Source organism: Myripristis murdjan, chromosome 6 (genome assembly GCF_902150065.1).
Source record: "Myripristis murdjan chromosome 6, fMyrMur1.1, whole genome shotgun sequence".
In the NCBI taxonomy this organism is placed as follows: Eukaryota; Metazoa; Chordata; class Actinopteri; order Holocentriformes; family Holocentridae; genus Myripristis; species Myripristis murdjan.
In genome coordinates this window covers 18,009,166-18,030,850 of record NC_043985.1, presented here as the reverse complement: position 1 = coordinate 18,030,850, position 21,685 = coordinate 18,009,166, and the positions used below count along the sequence as shown (strand labels likewise).

The 21,685-nt window shown below is 42.1% G+C and overlaps 5 protein-coding genes across 7 annotated transcripts; 2 read left to right on the top strand and 3 right to left on the bottom strand.

Moving 5' to 3' along the window:
* The first annotated feature begins 195 nt into the window (after positions 1–195).
* LOC115360168 (zinc-binding protein A33-like) lies at positions 196–2,660 on the top strand. The gene is made up of 6 exons (XM_030052849.1): positions 196–632; positions 1,015–1,110; positions 1,377–1,607; positions 1,713–1,735; positions 1,814–1,932; positions 2,016–2,660. The coding sequence occupies exons 1-6, from the start codon at positions 249–251 to the stop codon at positions 2,564–2,566; spliced, it is 1,404 nt and encodes a 467-aa protein (XP_029908709.1). The 5' UTR covers positions 196–248; the 3' UTR covers positions 2,567–2,660.
* An 87-nt stretch (positions 2,661–2,747) lies between these two features.
* ighmbp2 (immunoglobulin mu DNA binding protein 2) lies at positions 2,748–9,551 on the bottom strand. Of its 3 annotated transcripts, none has more exons than XM_030052845.1 (16): positions 9,417–9,551; positions 8,980–9,062; positions 8,570–8,739; positions 8,281–8,476; positions 8,081–8,178; positions 7,729–7,892; positions 7,338–7,538; positions 6,786–6,933; positions 6,523–6,697; positions 5,453–5,635; positions 5,244–5,362; positions 5,027–5,121; positions 4,781–4,904; positions 3,693–4,502; positions 3,384–3,583; positions 2,748–3,077 (listed from the first exon to the last, which is right to left on the bottom strand). In XM_030052845.1, exons 2-16 carry the CDS (start codon positions 9,054–9,056, stop codon positions 2,880–2,882), a joined length of 2,958 nt encoding a protein of 985 aa, XP_029908705.1. In that variant the 5' UTR covers positions 9,057–9,062; positions 9,417–9,551; the 3' UTR covers positions 2,748–2,879. The 3 variants fall into 3 exon arrangements, with proteins under 3 accessions (XP_029908705.1, XP_029908706.1, XP_029908707.1); XM_030052846.1 differs by having other exon boundaries at positions 9,410–9,537; XM_030052847.1 differs by lacking the exon at positions 9,417–9,551 and adding an exon at positions 9,206–9,224.
* Positions 9,552–9,689: 138 nt separating this feature from the next.
* On the top strand, positions 9,690–14,560 carry chid1 (chitinase domain containing 1). The gene is made up of 12 exons (XM_030052842.1): positions 9,690–10,205; positions 10,426–10,569; positions 11,335–11,467; positions 11,591–11,635; positions 11,733–11,839; positions 11,967–12,028; positions 12,140–12,229; positions 12,352–12,453; positions 12,624–12,773; positions 12,906–12,986; positions 13,082–13,124; positions 13,569–14,560. The coding sequence occupies exons 1-12, from the start codon at positions 10,101–10,103 to the stop codon at positions 13,665–13,667; spliced, it is 1,161 nt and encodes a 386-aa protein (XP_029908702.1). The 5' UTR covers positions 9,690–10,100; the 3' UTR covers positions 13,668–14,560.
* Positions 14,349–16,415, bottom strand: gatd1 (glutamine amidotransferase class 1 domain containing 1). Its single transcript, XM_030052844.1, has 7 exons — positions 16,234–16,415; positions 16,021–16,097; positions 15,832–15,937; positions 15,606–15,713; positions 15,373–15,464; positions 14,842–14,935; positions 14,349–14,727 (listed from the first exon to the last, which is right to left on the bottom strand). Exons 1-7 carry the CDS (start codon positions 16,280–16,282, stop codon positions 14,612–14,614), a joined length of 642 nt encoding a protein of 213 aa, XP_029908704.1. The 5' UTR covers positions 16,283–16,415; the 3' UTR covers positions 14,349–14,611.
* A 439-nt stretch (positions 16,416–16,854) lies between these two features.
* cd151 (CD151 molecule) lies at positions 16,855–21,605 on the bottom strand. The gene is made up of 8 exons (XM_030053986.1): positions 21,558–21,605; positions 20,479–20,560; positions 19,653–19,844; positions 18,840–18,914; positions 17,964–18,068; positions 17,480–17,635; positions 17,310–17,396; positions 16,855–17,150 (listed from the first exon to the last, which is right to left on the bottom strand). The coding sequence occupies exons 2-8, from the start codon at positions 20,557–20,559 to the stop codon at positions 17,091–17,093; spliced, it is 756 nt and encodes a 251-aa protein (XP_029909846.1). The 5' UTR covers position 20,560; positions 21,558–21,605; the 3' UTR covers positions 16,855–17,090.
* Between the last annotated feature and the right edge of the window lie 80 nt (positions 21,606–21,685).

Sequence of the window (21,685 nt, the reverse complement as noted above, 5' to 3'; positions counted from 1 at the left end):
CGCCTTTGGTATTGTTGCATTTTATTGTAATAATTTTTATGTTATAATTTCCGTACTGTATGCTATTTTTGGATTCTCTGGCTGCGGTTTCTCGGTATCGATGAGGCGATACATTTATGGGTAGGATGTTCTTAACCAGTTAAACTAGTCCGCCAACATTGACACAAGTTCAGCCCACAGACTCTTGGCCGCTTACTCTCAGCCTGAGGAGCACAGGTTTCCAGGAGCGCTCGGATCTGGTGGCAGCGATGGCTTCAGTCTCGGATGAGCACCTTCTTTGTCCCGTGTGCCGTGAGGTTTTCAGCCTCCCTGTGCTCCTAAAATGCGGCCACAACTCCTGCAAAGTTTGTTTACAGCAATTCTGGTTAGAGAAGGGATGTCGCGAATGCCCCGTGTGCTGTACGCCGTCCGCCTCCGACAGGCCGCCCATCAACCTGCAGCTGAAGATAGCCGCAGACTCCTTTCAGGAGCGAAGGACGTGCCAGAGTCCAGACTTCTGTACGCGGCACAATGAGAAGCTCAAGGTTTTCTGTCACAATGATGAGGAGCCCATCTGTGTCGTCTGCCAGACATCAAAGCTGCATAAAATTCACAATATCAGTCCGGTGGAGGAGGCAGCTCCAGAAAAAAAGGTAAGGTTAAGATAAAAACCGACTTTGGATAGGGGATGGGTTAAAAAAAAAAAAAAAAAACATCAGTGATGCTGCGCCAGCCATCAGAACCAGAGCTGTGCTGTTCTTAATGGCACATTCAGAGCCATTACCTAGTGGCAAAGTGGCATTTTGTTTAACCTGACATGAAATTAATGCAACCTGTCCAGTGTTTTTCACATTGTTTAACCTAAGGACTAAAGGTCATACAGTGTAATGGAAGCAGGGACACTGAAACCTGATGACATTATGGTAGGCTACTTACCTGAAACAGTAAAACAGGAAATGTTGCATGTCTAGTTTTGGTTGTGTTGTGTGTCGTCATGGAAACATCTCCCCTAATGAATCTCATAAAACATTACAGAAGGAAATTTCAATCAAGCTGGAGTCCTTACAAGATCATCTGAAAACACTGAACAAGACAATGGAGCAATGGGATGAAACCAAACATTTTATAAAGGTAAAAGCTATGATCATATTCAATAATTAATGAATAAATTGTTCACTAATTATTCATGTAATCTATTCTAGGCACCTCAACTTCCACTTTAGATAACAATAGTGAGGCCTATATGTTGTGGCTTTTTGCAAGCAGGAGAACCTCAGTGCGACTGATTTCAAATTCACCTTAAGCCCAGAAAATCAAACAGCATTCAGCACATCACATAGACAACCACTCTTTTACTTTTTCCATGTAAATATTCACTGTTCACGCATCAATTACAGACCCAAGCAAACTATAATGAGAAGGTGATTAAGGAGGAGTTTCAGAAGTTGCACCAGTTTCTTTGGGAGGAAGAAAAGACCAGACTGACAAAGCTCAAACACGAGGAGGAACTCAAGACCCAGGTGATGCAAACGAAGCTGAACTGCATCAAGGAGCAGATCAAAAAACTCTCCTCCATCATCAGTGACACTGAGGTGGCCATCAGAGCGAGGGATGTGCTGTTCTTAAAGGTCAGAGACATTTAGAGCCATTACCCACCATGTCATTTTGTTGAACTTGGCATGCAATTGATTTAATCTGTCTTCCACTCTTTTTTCCACATTCTTTCACTTAAGGACTACAAGCAGACAAAGTTCAGGTATGTATTAACTTCCTCCTGAATGCAGCGCTACTTATTTTAATGTTAAAATGTATTAATCCTGTCCTCATGTTCCAGGACCCAACACAACATCCCACAGCCAGAGTGTATCAGAGATATTCTGATAGATACTGCAAAACATCTGGGATCACTCAAGTATGACGTCTGGAAGAAGATGGTTGAACTTGTCAAGTGTGGTGAGAAACAACACTATGACTGTTAACAGTTCACAATGAACCATGGCTGTTTTCAACTCACTGAGCTTTGTTTATGCTTCCAGCTCCTGTCACCATGGATCCAAATACAGCCCAGTGCAATTTAAGGTTCTATGAGGAACTCACCCGCGTGCAGTACAGTAGTAAGCTGCTGCTTCCCGACAACCCTGAGCGCTGCAGCAGCCGCATTTCTGTTCTGGGAGCCACTGGTTTCACATCTGGAAAGCACAGCTGGACCGTGCACGTGGGCTATGGCTCTGACTGGTGCATCGGTGTGGCCCAGGAATCCATCAACAGGAAGAGCGTCATCTTCTTAAAACCGTCTGAGGGATTCTGGATCATTGGATTATGTAATGGAGACACATACTGGGCTCAGACGTACCCTCGCACCAAGCTAGTGGTGAAGAATAAACCCCACAGGATTACTGTAGAGCTGGACTATGACAAGGGAAAGGTGGTGTTCATCAACACCGCTGATTCAACACCAATGCACACTTTTAAAGATAAATTCACAGAGAGAGTATTCCCCTACTTCGCCCCTGGTATCAGTGAGAAAGGGAAAAGTTCCTGCCCACTGACTATCTGTCCAATGACGATAGCTATAGATGTGCAATAGGCTGACATGGACAAATAGCCGTGAAGCCGATGAAGACTTGTATTAGGCAGGTGTGCTATGTGTGTTACCACTTATGAAAATAATGAACAGCTTGTATGAGTGTTGTTCCACTGTGCATGTATGCAATTAAACCTGCTGTCATATCCAGCTGTATCCATGTTCATCAGGAAATACAACACTGTACATTCATGTGCCTTATATTTCATCACACAAATTTACAAACATGCCACTGTTGAAGAAATAGTGCACAGTTTGATCTAGCATCAAAAAATCAATTCAATTCTATTAAATTATACATGTTATTTTGACAGCTTTAATTGTCCTTGTCTTTGCTTTTTGTTTTCCTTTGAGATGCCATATCCTTCAGTTTGGAGTCCAGTTTCCTTTGTAGATAGGCCTTCTTATTGGGGTCCATAGATTTGTCTTTCTTCCCACTACCAGCATAGAGAACACCTTCCTTGCTTATCCTCATCCGTGCATGGGACTTGGCTTTATCCCCACAGCCGTGAACCTGAAAGCATTTACAAGACATACTGGATTTTGGAAGAACAAAAAAACCTCAAAACAATGTGCTTTGGAATGAAGGTCCCCACAGATCTGCATAGTATTTGCAAACAACTGGTACTATTTGCTTTAACTTGTCAATCGCCATCAAATCATTTTAAATTAACTTGTCAAAAACTTCCTTGTGACTGCTGAAACTTTTCAACATCTGCTGTCATATCTGGCACCTATGTAATTTAGTGCAAACCATAAAGTGTTTGTAAATACTACTGGGCTGAGGTCTGCTCATAATTTGCATTCCAACTTGTCTTACCTCAGGTATGTGGTGACTGAGACAATACTGCCTGTTGCAAAACAGGCAGAGCTGACCCAGGGTCAGCACAGAGGCTTTACACTTGACAAAACTACACACACTGTCAGCCTTCATCACAGCAGTAATAAGTGCATCAAAGTTGTCATCTGCACCAGCTGCAGCAGCAATGTCACAGGCACCAGCCTTGGTACAGTTCTTTCCTGTGAGAGAAACGATGAAGAGGTAAATTGTTGCAGACACACCACACAAGGTTTTCACACTCAAAAACTGTAGAAAAGAAGACAACAACATTTAAATACTTCTACCGACCTTTAGCTGACTTGGGTTTCTTTGAAGACTGACTTGGTGCTGTGCGAATGCTGTCCTGCTTTTTTTGAGCATTTTCTTCCCTTTTCTGCTGCTCCCTCTTCATTCGCTCCAGATGTAAACTTTTAAGGTCTAATGGAGGTTGACACAGAGGTTTTTCTTGGGGTTCTGGGACCGTTTCTTCTTCCTGGACAGCTTCTAATTGTGTCGGCTCCTCGACTGGTTTTGATTTGAGCGGTCTGGAGATGATGATACACCTGTCTTTGCCCTCCCCTTTGCTCTCATGGCTGAGGCCCAGCTCCTCAGAGATCTGGTGGACCAGCAGGCGGTCATGAGAGCTGAAGGATGATGGGAACTGTAGCTCACTCTGATTTTGGTCCTTCAGGAATCTCTCCACCTGCTCTCTGATCTCAGCACTTCTGTTTTTGGTTCGTTCCTCTTCTGTCAGTGCTGATGAGCAGGATTTTGTGTGCTTATCTGAGCGGGCAGCATCTTCCTTACCAGGTTTCTTCTGTCCTTGTTTTGCCTTGACCGGAGCCTGATTTTTCGCCTTCTGTTTGGTAGATGAGGAGCTGCTAGCTGAAGCACTGGCCTTGGTGTCTTTGTGGTCGCGAGTGTAGTTCTGCGGCACAATGTCCTGCAGATACTCAAACGCTGTTCTGACCTCTCCACACTCAGTCATATGATCGATCAGAGACTTGAGGAAGGCATGATTCTGAACAGTCTGTGTGTCGCACACTACAGCAAGGTGGCGTCTGGCACGAGTGACAGCCACATTTATCCTTCTGTCCTCAGCTAGAAATCCAACTTCACCTATAAAAAAAAACAAACAGATAAATACATATGGTCAGTACTCAAGTTGAGGGGGGATGAGGGGGGATGGCATCCCCCCTGCAATAAAATCGGTCAAAAATCATCCACCCTGTAAAACTGCCATCATGACTTTTCATCAAGTGAAAAAAATTGACCACCCCCCCTGAATTCTTTTTACAACTCAACTACTGCATATGGTATATATGTATGCCAGTGTATACATTAAGGAATGAGCAGCACTATGCAGTTCCAGGCAGGGCCTCACATCAAGAGATTACCTTTTCTGTTTGACCGAACTAACGACAACACCACGGCCTCTTTCTCTCGGCCCTGGAATCCATCCACCGACTTGATTTCTAGCTCCGGGTGCCTTGTGGAAAGTTTCTGACGCAGAAGTTCAACCTTCACAGTGATTCAAAAGAGGAACAAAGCATTGGTTTCAGAGCCCATGTTTTTTTTCTGTCAAGGCCATTTAACTTTGGAAAAACCCTCCTTGGCATAGTAGGGTAACATGAATATCTTACTTGTAAATTGTATGGGGCAATGACAGCTATGTCTCTAGCTTTTATTCCAGCTTCAGTCAATGCTTTTATGTGTAGTTCAACAATGTCGACTTCACCTGAGGATACAATAAACAGATTGTTAACATCTCACACCCCAAAAGAACCATAAAATATACTGTTTCACTGAACTGTAGGCTTTACAGTAAAAAAAAAAAAAAAAAAAAAAAAAAAGGCTAACCTTGATTGCCTTTTGACTGCTCATCAGTGACTTCCATTTCACTCAGGCCACAGCCTGCAGTGTCAATAAGAAGCAGGGGGGTGCTGGTCTCTTCAACACAGGAAACTCCCGGCAGATCTCTGTTTGGGCAGAACTCTTGATTATAAGAGTTTGACTTCTTATTTCATTGATAAATATGAGATATTTCTCATGACCAAGCTTATTCTCACTTCAACAAGTGTCTCTCCACAGAGCTATGAGCAGTCAGTCTTCCTTGGTACATCTCTTTGGAGGCCCACTCCATGATGGCACTGTTCATGCGGTACTGCACAGTGAGCATTCGCACCACAGAGTCCCCGTACTTCTGGATGAGTCTCTCCATGAGACTTACAGACAAGCCTTTTACTGCAGCCCTATGGGAGACATAAGAAAACAATCAGGTCCAAACTTTAACAAGCCTGTAATGAGTTCAAAAGTTGAGAAATATTTTATTTATATACAGAAGAACACACTAAACTGGGATATTAGTGGCAAAAGTAACAATGGAATGAATAATGACTTGTTTACAATGTTGGCTAATTTTCCTTGACATAATATACACCTACAATTTAAAAAAACAAACAAACAAAAAAAAAAAAAACTATTTCCATATCAAAATCCCAGTGCTTGTAGTTCCTGGAAGCTTTATTTAAGTAAAAATGCAAAACAATTAAACACCTGCTTTTTGCTCATCCTGTCAAATAAAACTGCTTTTCTCCCTCTAACTGATCCCTCATTGGTTGACACTTTTGAATGACACCTCCCTTGCATCATGTCCCACCCCAAGAACCTGTTTCAACAGGAAATAAGTCACATTAAAGAAGCAAAATGTTCTCAAACTGCTGTTTCACTAGAGCTGCGGGATATGGACAAAGGCAATCATCACAATATCTTTGACCTAATACTTTGATATCAATATTGTGACACAGTGAAGGGAGGAATATTAGTGTGTCAATACAAAATTAGTGATATTAGAGATACTTGATAAACAATCATTAGTAGTGTGGATATGATTGCCAAGCAGGTAAAGGAAAATAATAGAACAGCTACAACAGTCTCTTAAGTTTAGAAACTTTAAAAATCAGGAAAAGTCAACACTGATGCCATATCATGATATACAATACACAACATCCCAGACAGTATCTAGTCTCATCACAATACTGAGTTAATATCAATATATTAAAAAAAAAAAAACATGGTTCACTGCGATGTTAAATGTTCATCTGAATGCAAAAAAAAAAGAGAGAAAACCTGGTTTTACGTTTGTGATTTGATAGTGGGTGGTAGCTGCTTGTAATCTCCAGCCAAAATACATTTGCGTGCTCTCAGGAGGGCGATCCAGCAGCTGCTCTCCAGGGCCTGGGCGCATTCGTCTATCACCACCCAGTCAAAATGGTCTGCTGGCAGGTACTTCAGAGGCCCGTCATCACATGCGCCTGCGGAGACACAGACAAGCGGCCTCTAATTGCCTTTCGTCCCCGCCACAACTGAGCACCGTTTGCGTCAATGGAAACCATTACTGACCTGTGTTGGTTGCTAACACGACATCAGCACTTTTCAGGATCTGGGTGATGGCCGCTGCTTCCCTGGTTCTCAGCTCTTTTCTCAACTCCCCTACTTCCCTTTTGAAGTTGAACCGCTCCCCTTTGTCATGCACCTTCTTCATTCTCACCTTAAAGCAACAAAAAAAGAAAATATTACAAATTAAGGCTGGGCAATACGGACGATACCATGATATCTTCAATTGAATACCTACTATTGGCACTTTACAGACAAAAGATTTAATAAACAATCATTAGTCATGCAGATATGATTACCTAGCAGGTAACTTATTAGACAGCCACAACAGTGTAATAAGTTCAGATAACTGCATCCCTTTACTGTAATGCTGGCCTTAAAACCAGGGAAAAACAACACTTATACCATAATCACAATATTACAGTACCTAAAATCAATCCCAGATGATAGAGCTTCATGTCATGACATCAGTGCAATAATCAATATATTGCCAAGTCCTACTGCAAATCATTCAAAACAGAACACATCCTAGTAACAGCACACATCAAACTCACTTACAAAAGCTTTATCAATGTCTTTACGAATGTCAGCGATGATGTTTGTGTTGTCGCTGTGGGCGAGGACAGCATCCAGCGAATGTTTCTGTATTGACTCCAGCAGTCTGGCAGGATGACCCAGTCTCAGGACCTTAGCGTGGCACCTGGCTAGCCTCTCCACCAGGTTATCCACAGCCACATTAGAGGAGGCACAGCAGAGGATCTGCACAAACACAATCCAATTATCAAAACTGCAGCAACTGAACTGACATGCACTAATAACAAATAAAGCAACCAGTGACACTGACAGGACAGGATAAAAGCAGTATTCACAGGCCATCTTTCCCCTAAAAGGTCTGATAACATATGTCATATTCATATAAAAGTAAGTAACTGTGGATTTCAGACTGAACCTTTTGGCCTTGTTTGACTGCTTGGAGGATGATCTCCACCACTGTGGTAGTTTTGCCGGTGCCTGGTGGCCCATGGATCACAGCCACCTCTCTCTGAGACAGGGCAAAAGAAACAGCCTCTCTCTGGGAATCATCCAGGTCCGAGTTCAAGAATGCTACTTCAGCTGATTGAAAGTTACAGAAACAGCAAAATAAATCAATGTATTCAGAGTTTCGTAAGTCTACAAGATCATGAATAGTGTAAAAAGTACGCTGATCACTTGTCTGTCTATGAACTAGAACTGAAAGGAAACAGAAAGCAAAACCAGATGTCTGGTGTCTACCAAGAGTTGTTTTGTAAAGCGTTTCTTACCTGGCTGTGATTGAGAACCAGGTTGTGAGTATCCAAAGAGAACATTTATCAAATTGGCAGCTGGTCCATTGCTGTATCCATTCAGAGCATTCAAGGCACTATAAACAAAACACCACAGAGAACAATGTTAAGGCTACATAACTCACTTGAATCCGTTTTACATGCTCAGTGGTATGTAATATACTGCAGGTGCCACTCACTGTTTCATTCGTTTGTAGGTAACATCGTTTGCCAGCTTGAAGAGGTTGTAAAGAGAATCGCTGTCAACACCGAGGCCATCCTGAGAGTCCTCAAAGGCCACACTTATGGATGCTTGACTGACTCTTGTCACTATCCCTGTGCCAATCTGAGAGGCTGTACTGAATCCACCAGTCTCATACAAGCCAACGATGTCCCCTGTAACAAAACCCCGCAATCTCATGTTGGGTAAAGTGTGAAAATACAAGTCACATCAAACCACAGATCAGCCATTTTTATCAACTATCTTACCAGGTCCAAAGCTGTTACTTGGCAGCACTGAGATGCCGATGTGTTTTCTTGGCTCCAGGGTGACCACGGTGCGACCATACAGGCCTGTGGACTGACTTCCTATCTGTAACTTCAGCAGGCATACTCCTTTGCTTTGAAGATCCTTGAGCGCTATGTTTTCCTGCCATACCCTGAGGCATGAAATGAGAGGATAAACTGTCACTTTGTACTCAAATCAGGTAAAGAGGAAAAAAACTCTTTTTCAAGGGTCAGTGGTTATGTTTTTTTTTTTTTTGTTGTTGTTGTTGTTGTTCACTTAACTTTAACTTCCTAAGACATAGCTCCCAGCCTTTTTCCTAGTAAAAAGAGACACACCAAAGTCTGGATTCTAGTCCTTTCTAAAATAAAGAGGACAGGTCCAGTTTACATACCTGGTCTCCTCTATCTCAGCCTCTCTCTCCTCCTGCAGAAGCTCGAGTGTTTTGGACACAAACTGTTCAATTTCCATAGCTCACTGTAAACAGTACAATACAGTACAATGTGATTTCACAGATTTAACACAATTTCAGTCTCAAACGTTGTCTGTTCGCAGCTGTAGCCAACAGGGAAACAAGAACAGATCCCATTAACAAATGATAATAACATTTTCACACTCACATTCTTAATTGTGCACAATTTACCGACTTCTGTCTGTGAGGATAAAAAAAAAACAGGCTCCTGTACAGCTTTGTGTGGCTGTAAGATTTCACCACACAGCTATTCTGACTTCCACTGATGTTTACATGTTAGCATGCTAGCTTCACTTGCGTTGGCTGAAGGTCGGCACCAAACCTCCCAAAATATAATTATAATGACACTCACAGATTACCTGAGAGGAGAGCAAAGCGGCAGAGGGCAGGGCAGCAGGTGACCATGTGGTAAATATTATAAAGTGTAGTGACTAAACACCTGTGGTGGCTGTGACCATGTAAGTACTGTCTTCTTTGACAGGCTCACATGTTATTTGTAGTTTTGGAGACAGAAGAAACCGACACTGCCCCCTATAGGCTGGGATCACGTTCTTTTTCTTCTTCTTGATTTTTATGGCGGGTAGCAAACATTATTTTAGCGTATTAGCGCCACCAGCTGGAATGTAATGGAGACTGTTGAAGCGTTTGTCCGCGTCGCAACTTTTATTTTGTAAAAGAAAAAAACACACAAAGCGGAAATTGCTCTTCTTCGTTGATACTCCACAAAATAACACGTTGAGCTAACCTGTCAATCAAAAGCTGGCACTAGCTTCCTTGAATCAGTGGGGTAGGATTATCAGGCATCGTTGGGCGATCGCGTGGCTGCAGAAAAGGCTGCGTGCACTGTTTTGTCGCGTTATTCATGGAGCCGTCACTGGCCGGGTGATCGTGTGATTGTTGTGCAGCCACATCATGCCATTTCTTCTTACAAGTTAATCTGCCACATCCCAATCAGGAAGGGAGGACTTTGCCTGCACCGATCTGCACGCAGCCGTCTTATTTACCAGCTCACGGCTTCCTTTTTAACCCTCCTTTTGGGTAAAATGAGAGCGACGTTAATCCTGTTGTGCACCGTCTCATGCTGCTGGATGGTCAGTGCCACGCTTTCCAAAACTGATGCAAAGAAGGCGCAGAAAGTTGAGGCTGAGGTGAGTTAACTCATGACCCTCAGACAAGTGCTGTGTGCGCTGTGTTTGCTGGCATGTCATGCGGGTCCTCCCTGTCTTTCAAGTCTTGGGACTCACCTGCATTTGCCAGCAACAGGGAAGTGGCTGTCAGCAAGCACAGGCTGATTCAGCTAGGACGGTGGTGACATGGTGCAACACTTACAGATGAATGTGTCTCTGAAATGGGCTGATCTTTCTGCAGACATCACTGGCAGACTCGTCTGTTGTGGAGAGAGGCCTTGTGGTGTCAGACCCGCAGTGGAGAGACATAGTGAAGGAGGAAAAAAGATCCTGTGCTCATGTGAAACGCACCTTTCAAGGACCAGTGCTCGGATACATCACACCTGTAAGTCTGAAATCTTTCTGCATGCTGACTGCTTGGTGTCCAACATCCACTGTGCCTTAATCAGCTGACAGCAATGTTATTACCACAACATACAGGCAGGTGACAAATCAAAGGAACAAGCAACATGAACTGTCCAGGTGTTTGGCCACCATGAGAGTCGAGAACAGCTTCACTGCACCTTGGCATGGATTCTGCAAGTATCTGAAACTCTACCGGAGGGACTGGACGCTATAAAAACCATAGGCACTGGTGTACAGCGATATGAAAAAAAAAAATTATGTGGTCAGATGAGTCATCCTTCACCATATTCTGGACAAGTGGGCGAGTGGATGTGTGGCGTCCACCAAGAGAACACTACAAGCCTGAATAGACCCCTATAGGTTCATCGCAGGATTTGGCTCCACTTGTCCCCTTAGAGGAAAAGCTCACTGCAAATCAATACTGATGAGTGATCGCCTTCATCCTATGATACATCTCTATCCTGATGGGAGCGGTCTCTTCCAAGAAGACTGTGCCCCCATCCACATCCACCAAATGCGGGAATATCTTTTGGCAGAGTGGTGTTCATCCCTCCTGTAGAGATCCACAGACTTGCTGAATCTATGCTAATGTGCAGTGAAGTTGTTATGGCAGCTTTTGGTGGCCCAACATCGTAAAACACTTAATGTTGTCTTTTCCTCGAATATGTGACCTGTTTGTAAGTGTCCCATGTGGAGGTGTATTGACTTACATTTAGACATTATGACTGATTTTTCCTCCCTGTAGTGGAACTCCCATGGCTATGACATCGCCAAGATATTTGGCTCCAAACTGACTTCAGTGTCTCCAGTATGGCTTCAGCTTCGTCGACGAGGACCAGAAAGCTTTGACGTCACCGGCCTCCATGACCATGACCCAGGTAGAGGCTTCACATCATCACTAGCAGTCAAACACGACAGACTCTTTGTGTAAGTTTATCTTTGCCTCTTATTAAAGTGTCACAACAGTTTAATCATGTCAAGTAAACAAATCTTTGTTCCAGGCTGGGTCAAAGCTGTACGCAAGTCTAACAGAAAAATCAGGATGGGTGAGTGGATATCTTCATGGTTGCCACCATAAGCATTTAGGTGATTTTGGTCAGTTTTTATCAAGCATTCTATTCCTCCATCTCCTTACACTCCTAGTGCCTCGGCTGTTATTCGATGGCTGGTCTTACCAGGACTATGTGAGTGTGCTGGGTAGCGAAGATGAAATTGAAGAGCTGGGAAGTGAGCTGGTGGATGTTGCAAAGGTAATTAAATGCAGAGGCAACATGAGGTGCCAGAAGCAGCCACACTATTGTATCGCTTCCTCCCTAGCAACAGTGCTGTTTCTATCTGTTTGTGCTGTTTCTATCTAATTAAGCATTGGCCTTGCAGACAGAAGGCTTTGATGGTTTTACTTTGGAGCTTTGGAGCCAGCTGGGAGGTAACAAAAGGAAGTGAGTGTATAACTACATCCCTTGTTTGTTATTAGTCTTAATTGCTGCTACAGCATTTTCGCATTTCAGAGGATTCAAATACTTAAACACTATGGAATATTTCCGATGCAGGGAGCTGGTCCACTTGGTAAAGCACATTTGTGAGACTTTGAAGGCGAAAAAATTAGACTGCATCCTTGTCATCCCACCTGCTGTGACCAGGTGGGTGAAATCTGTTTAACTTTTAACAAGCGTAAATGCCAATAAATACCTGAAAACAATGCTCTTTTTTTTTTTTTTTTTTTTTGGTAATCCTCACAACATTTCTATATTTCTATGATCAGCACGGGGCAGCCGGGAATGTTTGGCAGGGAGGAGTTTGAGCAGTTGGCTCCAGCTGTCGATGCATTCAGCCTCATGACATACGACTACTCCAATGCTGGCAGGTGAGACTCCGACAAACATTTTGTCCATCTGGTCTGAAACAAAATCGCTGTAGGTGATAATGGCCTGAATGAATGAACCAGTGCAACTAGATTCCACACTTTGTCAGTGATGCAAAGCACTCACATACATTGTTGGTTGTTTTTGTTTGTTTGTTTGTTTGTTTTTTCAGACCAGGCCCAAGCTCACCCTTGCCCTGGATGAGAGACTGTGTTCTCCAGTTGTCACCGAACAGCCAGTGGAGGCAAAAGATCCTCCTTGGACTTAATTTGTATGGTCTTGATTTTGCAAGCCAAGGAACAGAGCCAGTCCTGGGCGGCAGGTGAGATAACACTGTAATAATTAATGTCCCATTGTAGTAATCAGTGATAGTTATGGTGTATTTACATGTGAGCAATTGTGCACTTTAATATATTTCACTCTTCACCTCTTTCTTTTATACCAATCTCTGCAGGTACATTGAAATTTTGCGAGAATTCAGGCCGAAACTTCTCTGGGATGAATATTCTGCAGAGCATTATTTTAGTTACAAAAGGTAGTGATTGAATGATGTTTTCTCATTTAAGTGAACAAACTGTGGCTGACATCCACTAGCATTGTCTAACATTTGTCTTTTCCCTTTCATTCTAGGAACAATGGAGTTAAGCATGTAGTGTACTACCCAACTCTAAAGGTAAAGCCCTCACATTTTTAAGGACCACTCCTGTCCTTTTTTGACTTTTTATCAACAGTCATGATCACAGCTGTCTGGTACATATGTATTGGTTGCAGAAATGTGTACAAAATATGTTATGGTGGCTAAGAAGTCAAGGCCACCTTAACCCGACTCACTCCTGTTCACGTTCAAAAGCTGCTCACTGACGTTTAGAAGTTGCTTTGCATAGATAATACCATCTTTTGAATACTTGGCTTGTGTGTGCTTACAGATACAATCACAACCATTGACAAAAATTCAAAATAGTTTGTCCTTCAGTTTAGTCTTGTAGAAGACCACAGCAGCAGCATTTTTTAATTTTCCTTAAAGACTAGTAGCCATTCACTAAAAATTTAAGTTTATTTGCTGTTTCATGGTGCGATAACCTTTTTTTTTTTTTTTTTCGGTCTAATTCTTTTGCAGTCACTCTACCTAAGGATCGCTTTGGCTACTGAACTGGGTACAGGAATTTCCATGTGGGAATTAGGACAAGGACTGGATTATTTCTATGATCTTCTATGAGAACAGGATTTGCTAGTGGATACTGTGGACCTTTTGCACATCAGCATATGGATTTCCAATCATGTTTTATTTTTTTCTAAATCCAAACATGGTATACCAAAAATACCAGTGTCACATGTGATGATTCTTTTTCTTTCTTTACTGAGTGAATCAAATGAACTCTGGAACCAGCCACTGATAGGGTTTAGTTAATACTCAACTTGGCTGCTGTTGGTTTGGGACTTGTCAGAGGGCCCTGAAAGTTTTTGAGACCTCCTACAGTCAGCATGGATGAAAAGGATTGGCAGCAAAATGTAGATTTTTTTTTTTTTTTTTAAATCTTGTTTTATCTTATGTCACATCATTGTGAAGAAACTATCAAGTAGTATATCAATGAGTAAGCAGCAATACATCTCCCTTTTACACAGAATTGGTACATGATCAAAATGCAGAAAGTTTAAATGAAGTGGTGCAGTGCTACTTCTGTAACCTCTCCTCACTGGTCCCGAATACTGAGCAACAAATCGATGTTAAGTCTTTTGGCAAGTTGCTCACACCTGCACACAAACTCTTCTGCTCTTGGATTGAGCTTTGCTTGCTGTGACCAATGCATCCTGGACTCATTTACTTTCTGTTGCATCGGATGCCATCGAGCTTCCATCTTGCATGTCTGTCTGAAGATCCTCAGACTGCATCTGCTTCTAACATCCAAAGCTTTTTTTTTTTTTTTTCTTTGGGAATCAAAATATTTATGTTTTAGTGTGTCAAATGGCTTTTTATTTGTTCTGTAATGGGACATTGACAAGTGACGAACTTGAATTTACAATGTTGCCAAACGTTTCTGACTCTGTCTTCCTTGATATTTGTGCTGGATGAATGTACATTTCATTGCATAAACATGAATTTGGAGCAAATGTGTTGTTGTGACTGGAGTGTGGCTACTACAAACATTTTATGTGGTGGTTTTACTTGCCACTACACAGCAGGATTAGATTATTCACAGCAACTGAAGTTGACTGAATATTCTGACCGGTTACTAAGTGTCTGTCTATGACTACATGCATGGCATCCTCTTGGCTTGCTGAAAAACAAAGAGATAAACACACAACAGTTTGAATTGTAAGTATGCAAATTAGGCAATGTCACAGTCTTTTTAGTATCTTATATTTTGCATTTTACATAAAGGTCAGCTCACCTGTGTATGATCCACCGCTATCTTTCACAAAGTCTTCCACTATCAACGGCAGGTTGGCAAAGTCAGGTCTCCGCACCAGCTCAAACACTGAAGGCTTTCACCAAAAATAAGTAGTTACCATACTGCGACTGGGTCAAATCAAATATCACAATATCTTTGACCAAATACCCTCAATGTCGATAGTGTGATGATGTTGTAGGGATGACTTATAGTGCTTTTGTAAGATGTTTACACACAAGACATTTTACCAAACAGTCATCAGTAATATGGATATGATAACCAAACAGGTAGACACAAACAATAAAACAGTCCAGTAAGCTCAGAAATATTACTTTCTTTTGTGTTGCAGCCTTTAAAACCAAGAAAAGTTATCACTTATGCTATATCACAATATCTGAAATCCCAGATGATACCTAGTTTCATACCATGATATTGACAAGATATTGATATATCACCCAGCCCTAACTGCAACACACACTGCACACAACTGCATAAATGTATTTGAACACACAGCTGAAAGGTCACACTAACCCCTGTTAGGCTGTAGCCGCTGAAGATCCACCTCTGTCCGTCAGTGGCGCAGCACAAACCCGACACTCCCTGGCCCACTGCACACACTGGCTCTGCTCGGAGAGAAAACACAGCTTGCACCTGTGACTGTGCACCAGGGGTGTGTGCATAATGCCTGTCCCCCAAATGAGCTGATGCAATAATTGAGGTAAACTGTCACCACGATTACAGAGTGACAGGAGCTGCACACTCACTTTGCTGGGAGATGAAGTGTGTGAGGATGCGGTGCAGAGAGCCGCTGTGTGCCAGGTCATTGAGCGCTCCGGGGCAGTCTGGGATGAGGAGCGCCTGGTACCGGGCACCTGGGATGGGTTGGTCATGGTGACATAACCTTGAGTTCAGCAGAAACCAAACAACACAGGGAGCAGCAGACAAGAAGCAGAGGAGGGCCGAGCAAACAGACATTTTAGGGAATCTCACCGTCAATAGACTCAAGTTTTGCTGGTGTTGCATAGGGTTTCACATTGAAGTCCTGCACCCATCGAGCAGTGCTTTCATCGACGTCGACAAAGTCTATAGGCTTGCCCTGAAAATCAAATAGCAATTACTGAGGCCCCATGGCAACAAATAGTATTTTGCAGCATTTTGGTACCAGAAATTGAATCTTACCCCAGGTGTCGCTGTCTGGAGGTTGAACACCGAGTTGCAGAGACTAAATGACTGGTGGAATGATTTTGCCGATACCCCTAAATTAACAAACACACCAGTGATATCAGTGTTTAGGTTACAAATGCGCGGTTGCAACAGCAGTATATTGCAGGATTTGACATGGGTCGACATGATGCAGGCGCACCGCTGATGGACGGAGGTTACCGGACCCACCTTGAGGGGAGGCGCTCGCCACGATCAGGCAAGTTGGCTTCGCCGACATTTCATCTATTTCTCTGTGCCCCTCCAGGTAAAATATATTTGTAGTAAACTGTAAATCAACAACGCTTTGCGTATGAACTGAAGGGGGAGAAAACGTGATGAGGAAGTCTTGTCAGCTGACAATAACATCCGGTGAAGGTTTTCAAAATACAAGTTCCCTCGAAGGCGTTATTATGGATCCTACTACTGTTCTGGACAAAAAGGTCCACAAGCAGTGACTGGTCATTTGTTGCCCGGTCGTTAAAACAGGCCTCTCAGTATCCGACCACAACCCTGCACCTAACCAAGTGGGCATGTAGCCCAGATCTGATAATGTTAAGTGATGCATCTGTTAAAATTATAAACACATAAATGACAACCAAACAACAGCTGTGCTTTAATAGTATTAATACAAACATACTTTTTTACATGTACTATTTAAAATTTCAAATTAGCACGTTAGTAAACATTTTTTTAAAATGTATTACACATAGGTTAATTCAACTAAATCAGCTACAAGACCAACATTTTTTGAACATGTATATTCTCTAACTAAAAAACAAAACAAAAACATGTATTTTTGCAGCTCTGTAAAATTGGTTACAGGTTCATCCACTCACCATTAGCTTTAAAATATAGAAAGCATGCACTGGAATATGCAAAACAGAGCAGTGCTGCCCAGCAGCATGACCACTTTGCCTATAAACTATGTGTCTTTTGAAAAATGTTATGTCACAGTTTTGTACTAATGACTTCATAGCACTCTTGTGTACATTAGGGATATAAAAAATATACAGTATAATCAAACATTTAGTGATGTCATGTGTGTCTCAGTATGCTTCATCTTTCAAATTTCGATAAAGGCAGCAAGTAAACATCATCCCCAAAACCTGAAAGAGAAAGAGAAGGAGCTTGTTAATCCAGCATTAACACACAAAACCACACAAAACCAACCACTGTACATGAAAACAGCTGCTGAGCTTTTGCATCACATCATGATAAATGTTGATTCAGATTCTTATGTCACTCGATGGTTCACAGGGTTTTACCTGGAGGAATGCAATCCCAATCGCCACTGCACTAAGGATATACAGCTGACTCAGGATGAACTCCTCTAATTTCATGATGCAGCCTCCCTGAGAGCACAAGAAAGGAGGAGAATTTAAAAGATGGCTATGACCCAGATGTTATCCACAGCCAAGTACACGACCATACGCACCTCCACCTTGTAGATATTAGAGGGATGGTCCCTAAGGCCACAGTTGTCAGATGGAGTTTTGCAGCAGCTGTCAGGAACCAGCCTTTTATTCCACGTCGCCTGGATCCACACACTACCTGCCCAGTCTGTGGAGCTGTTACTGCCACAACACTTAAACTGAGACACAGCATGGAGCAGAGAGAAAATAGCAAAAACATATGACAAATTGTAGTCATGACTGAACTTGATATGAATTCAGCACTGGTTATGTTCACACGCCACTTAGTGGGACTAATTTAATTGTATTCCAGATGGATCAGGTGTAAACACCTCAGCCAAACTGCAGTTATCCAACATTCTCCAGTCAAATTGAAATTTCAAAGTCATTGTGCTTTTTTTCAGACACAGAAGCAATAAAGTCAGTGTTTTATTCCCTATCTGTCAGGTTGGGTGGATAATCCAGCAGCTGCCTGTGTGTGATCTAAACCTATCCCCACCTCAGTACCTCCTGCTGAAGCCTGTCCACAGCCTGTGTGATGCTCCCCTCCCCTGGCTGCTGGTATTTCTGCTGCATGGTCTCCATCAGGTTCTGCCTGAGGTCGTTGTCCAGCTGTGAGACACAAGCACAACTTCAGTGACTGATTATGAGAAGAGTGCACTACTGATTGACATGAGTTTCCTTTGGGCACCCCCCTGTTTCGTAAATATAGCCCATGGTCAAGTTTCTTTCCTGCCCTGTAACATTCCTCAGTACCTGGCCTGTGCCCACATAACTCAGATTATATGAGAGCAAAGATCCTCTGACCCCTCTCCTGTCTGGCACGAGCATTCTTTCTAAACAGTTTTGTAAATGGAAAAGACAAGTAGTGTCGCCTGAGTGAAAAAGTGCACAGAGTGAAATCTATCCGTCTTATATCAACCAGTTAGAGAAACAGTTTGATATAAAATGGAAATGGGTGAAAGCAGATTACCTGGTAGCAGAAAGGGAAACACTGGAGCAAGAAAAAGGGGGGGAGAAAGAGAGGTGTGAGAGTGGAAAACAGACAAATGAAGAACATGCATGCAGAGAAAATTTCACAAATTTTACAGTAATTGTGCCATTCCACGTGTTTTAGGTAATAGAAAATAAACTGTAAATAGAGACAAGAACGGCAAGACATCAGTGGCAGGGCAAGAGAGGTGAGAGGTGATACAAACACATAGTTCACAATATTAGTACCAAATATAAGGAGGGAGAACCAAGTCAGATAAGTGTTTGTTGGGGTGAAATCAACAAATGGCTGTTCTTGAAAAGAACAAATAGAAGAAAAATATCTTAAGAGCAACAATAAAGAAGTCTGGTGCCATATGAGTGCAATGTCAATTTATTCAGAAACTTTACCTGTTGATAATTAATGTAGGACAGCAAACCAGCAATGACTTCCAGCAGGAAAATGCAGAACAATAAGACAAAATACTGTAGTGAAGACAGAAAAACAGAGATTACAACTAAGTGAACTAAAGGTGGACACATGAATCCCACAATATATCAGGTTATGGTGTTTCATAACATAACATACATAACATTCATAAAAAAAATCACTAATTCTGCACAGTTATGGTGATTTAATAGGCCTAAAGAAAGGTTATGCGCCAGGTAACACATGACTAAACCGTAAGAACGCTATTCATCACAAAGTTCATGTGGATTATGAAAATAGAAATTGCGAAGTGGTGCATATTATATTATCTCCCTCCGTCTGTCTGTCTCTCACACACTCTTAAGTCTTAGCAGCCGCCTGTGATGCCCCTCATTCCTCAGGGATGAGCCGCACTCTAAATCTAAACTCTTAAAGATACACTCTGCATTACTTTGTCTGTTATGACAGCCAGGCGCTCCTGACATAATGGACTGCCCTGTGTGTGCACATGCAGACAAGACAGAGGGTCACCCAGAATTAACTGTTAATACACCTAAACGCAAACAAGGCTGTGTGCATATAAACAGAAACTCTTATCAGGGATTTTAGATACTGTTATGACGCCTCTCCAAAGAAATGAGTTAATGCTTGGGTTTTATTTAGATGAAAATGATTTGTAGAGTCATTATATCAGGTGATAATGCTATTATTGTGACTTGTAATTAAATAAAATGGCCATAATAAATCACTGAATTATACTGTGACATGGCAGTGTTTGATTGGCCCCCCCTTACCACAATCAAGAGGCTCTTCATCTCCTTCAGAGTGGCACAGCATCCAATTATTCCCGTCACTATCACGATGGCCCCGGCGGCTATAAGGATATACACTGAGACTGAGAAGTAGCTGGAGTTGAGCAAACTGATGTAGTCGCTCTTCTCCACCAGAGTCCACACACCCACTACCAGCACAACTCCACCTGCCAGCTGACAGAACGCAGCGTTATCAGCCCAACTCAAACCAGATGATCAAAAATGTACCGCATAATTCAAACCAGTTCCATGTAGCTCCAAGCACCTCAAAAACACAGAGCGGTTATGCAAAAAAGCCTTGTTATTCCTTGCCTGCGAGCCTCAAGAGACCTGCAGCTAAATTAGTTTTTCATTGGGCTTGTCTGATACACACAAATTACACTTCCCCGTTTCTGAGCGCATATTGGAATTGATTCTGTTTACCATTAAGGCCCAAAGTTAACAGAAAAAATAAAAATTTCCCCTGGGCATGCAATATTTATTTCTCCACCTTAACTCCAGCATAGCCATTGTAAGACAGCCTTTTTATGTTCTGTGCTGTGCATACACTAAACTGTATTTACAGTCTGCAGAACCCATACAGAGGAGAGTAGTAAACAGTTTTTGGACATTAGCAATGACATATGGTAAAAAATAAAAGCAAGAGTGCACATTTGTCAACAGAGTGGTTATTTGCTGTCATAAATAAGAAATCACCATGGAAATATATGTACAGAATATAATGCTTCAGATAGATGTCAGTTATTAAAAGTTTTGAATAGAGCCCCATCAGTTCAATAGAAATCCAAACATATCCTTGTTAACTTACCCAGAAAAGAACATTAAAGATAAAAAGTAGATATTTCAGACAAATTGTTCCACATGTCTGTTTTTCACGCTGTTCCTCCATTCTGAAAAAGAGCAAATTGCATGTGTTTTTGCATGTTAGTGTACAGTTTTGCATGAACAAATGCCTCAGGAAAGTAGAGAAAGAGGGAGGAACCATAACTGAGCACAAAACTCTAAAAATCTGTGTCTGGAGGGCATTAAATTGCATAGAGGTTCAGCACTGAATCTCCCTCTAGAGAGTGAGAATATGATGCTGTCCCATCTGGCCATATCCCCTAACACTGCTCTCATGCTATAGCTGGGATCATGACTGCATGACTTCCTGCCTCAGGACTTGCGTGATAGTAAGTTCAGTCAGGTTAGTAAATAGGAATATCCTCTTTCATTGTAATATGTTCCAGTCTGGTTCCTCATGTTCTGTGAAAAGGTGATTCATGGGACCGAACTCCAACATACACCTACTATAGATAACATTAGATCAAAGCCAATATAAAAAAGTCGGGTAGGATTTCAAACATGGAAAGTGTTGGCGTAACAGAGTGATGAAGAGAGCCCACTGATGAAGTATGTTGTGGGGAAATATACTTAACAACTTGTCTCACATGTCAACTAGCAGACAGATATATATGTCTCTTATCCCGGTAACTCAACCTGGCCTTCTTACACCCTGTACTCAACAACATACAGCTGACTTTATCTTCTTATTTTATGATTTAGTCACGGTGTAATTGTTTTTCCTAACCCTTTGAACTTTTATCAACCTCTGTCCACAGAAAAAGTTATGACTGCCAGCATCGTTATAGATGATGGTGTTACATTTCAGGTACCAGTGAACATCTCTCTTTTCTCAACAAAGCAACAAAATAAGAGTATGAAGGGCAATAGAATCACATCAAAAATAAAATGCTTTTTCCCTGCTATTAGATAAGTACTTAAAGTGTCACTGCAATTGTTGAGAAAAACAAAATCTGCTCATGAACTCATATTCAGAGTTATTTTTAAATCACTGTGTCATGGAAAAATTCCTCTCCCTCTTCCCCGTGACTAAAATACTCCTACCTGATCTTAGACGGTGGGTCCTGAGGGATGTTGATTATTGGGGGTAACTCTTCCAGTCTCCCTCTAACTCCAGTGTCTGTGTGCTGCTCTGTGTGAAGGTTATGAGCAACAGGGAAAGTTCTCAGTTG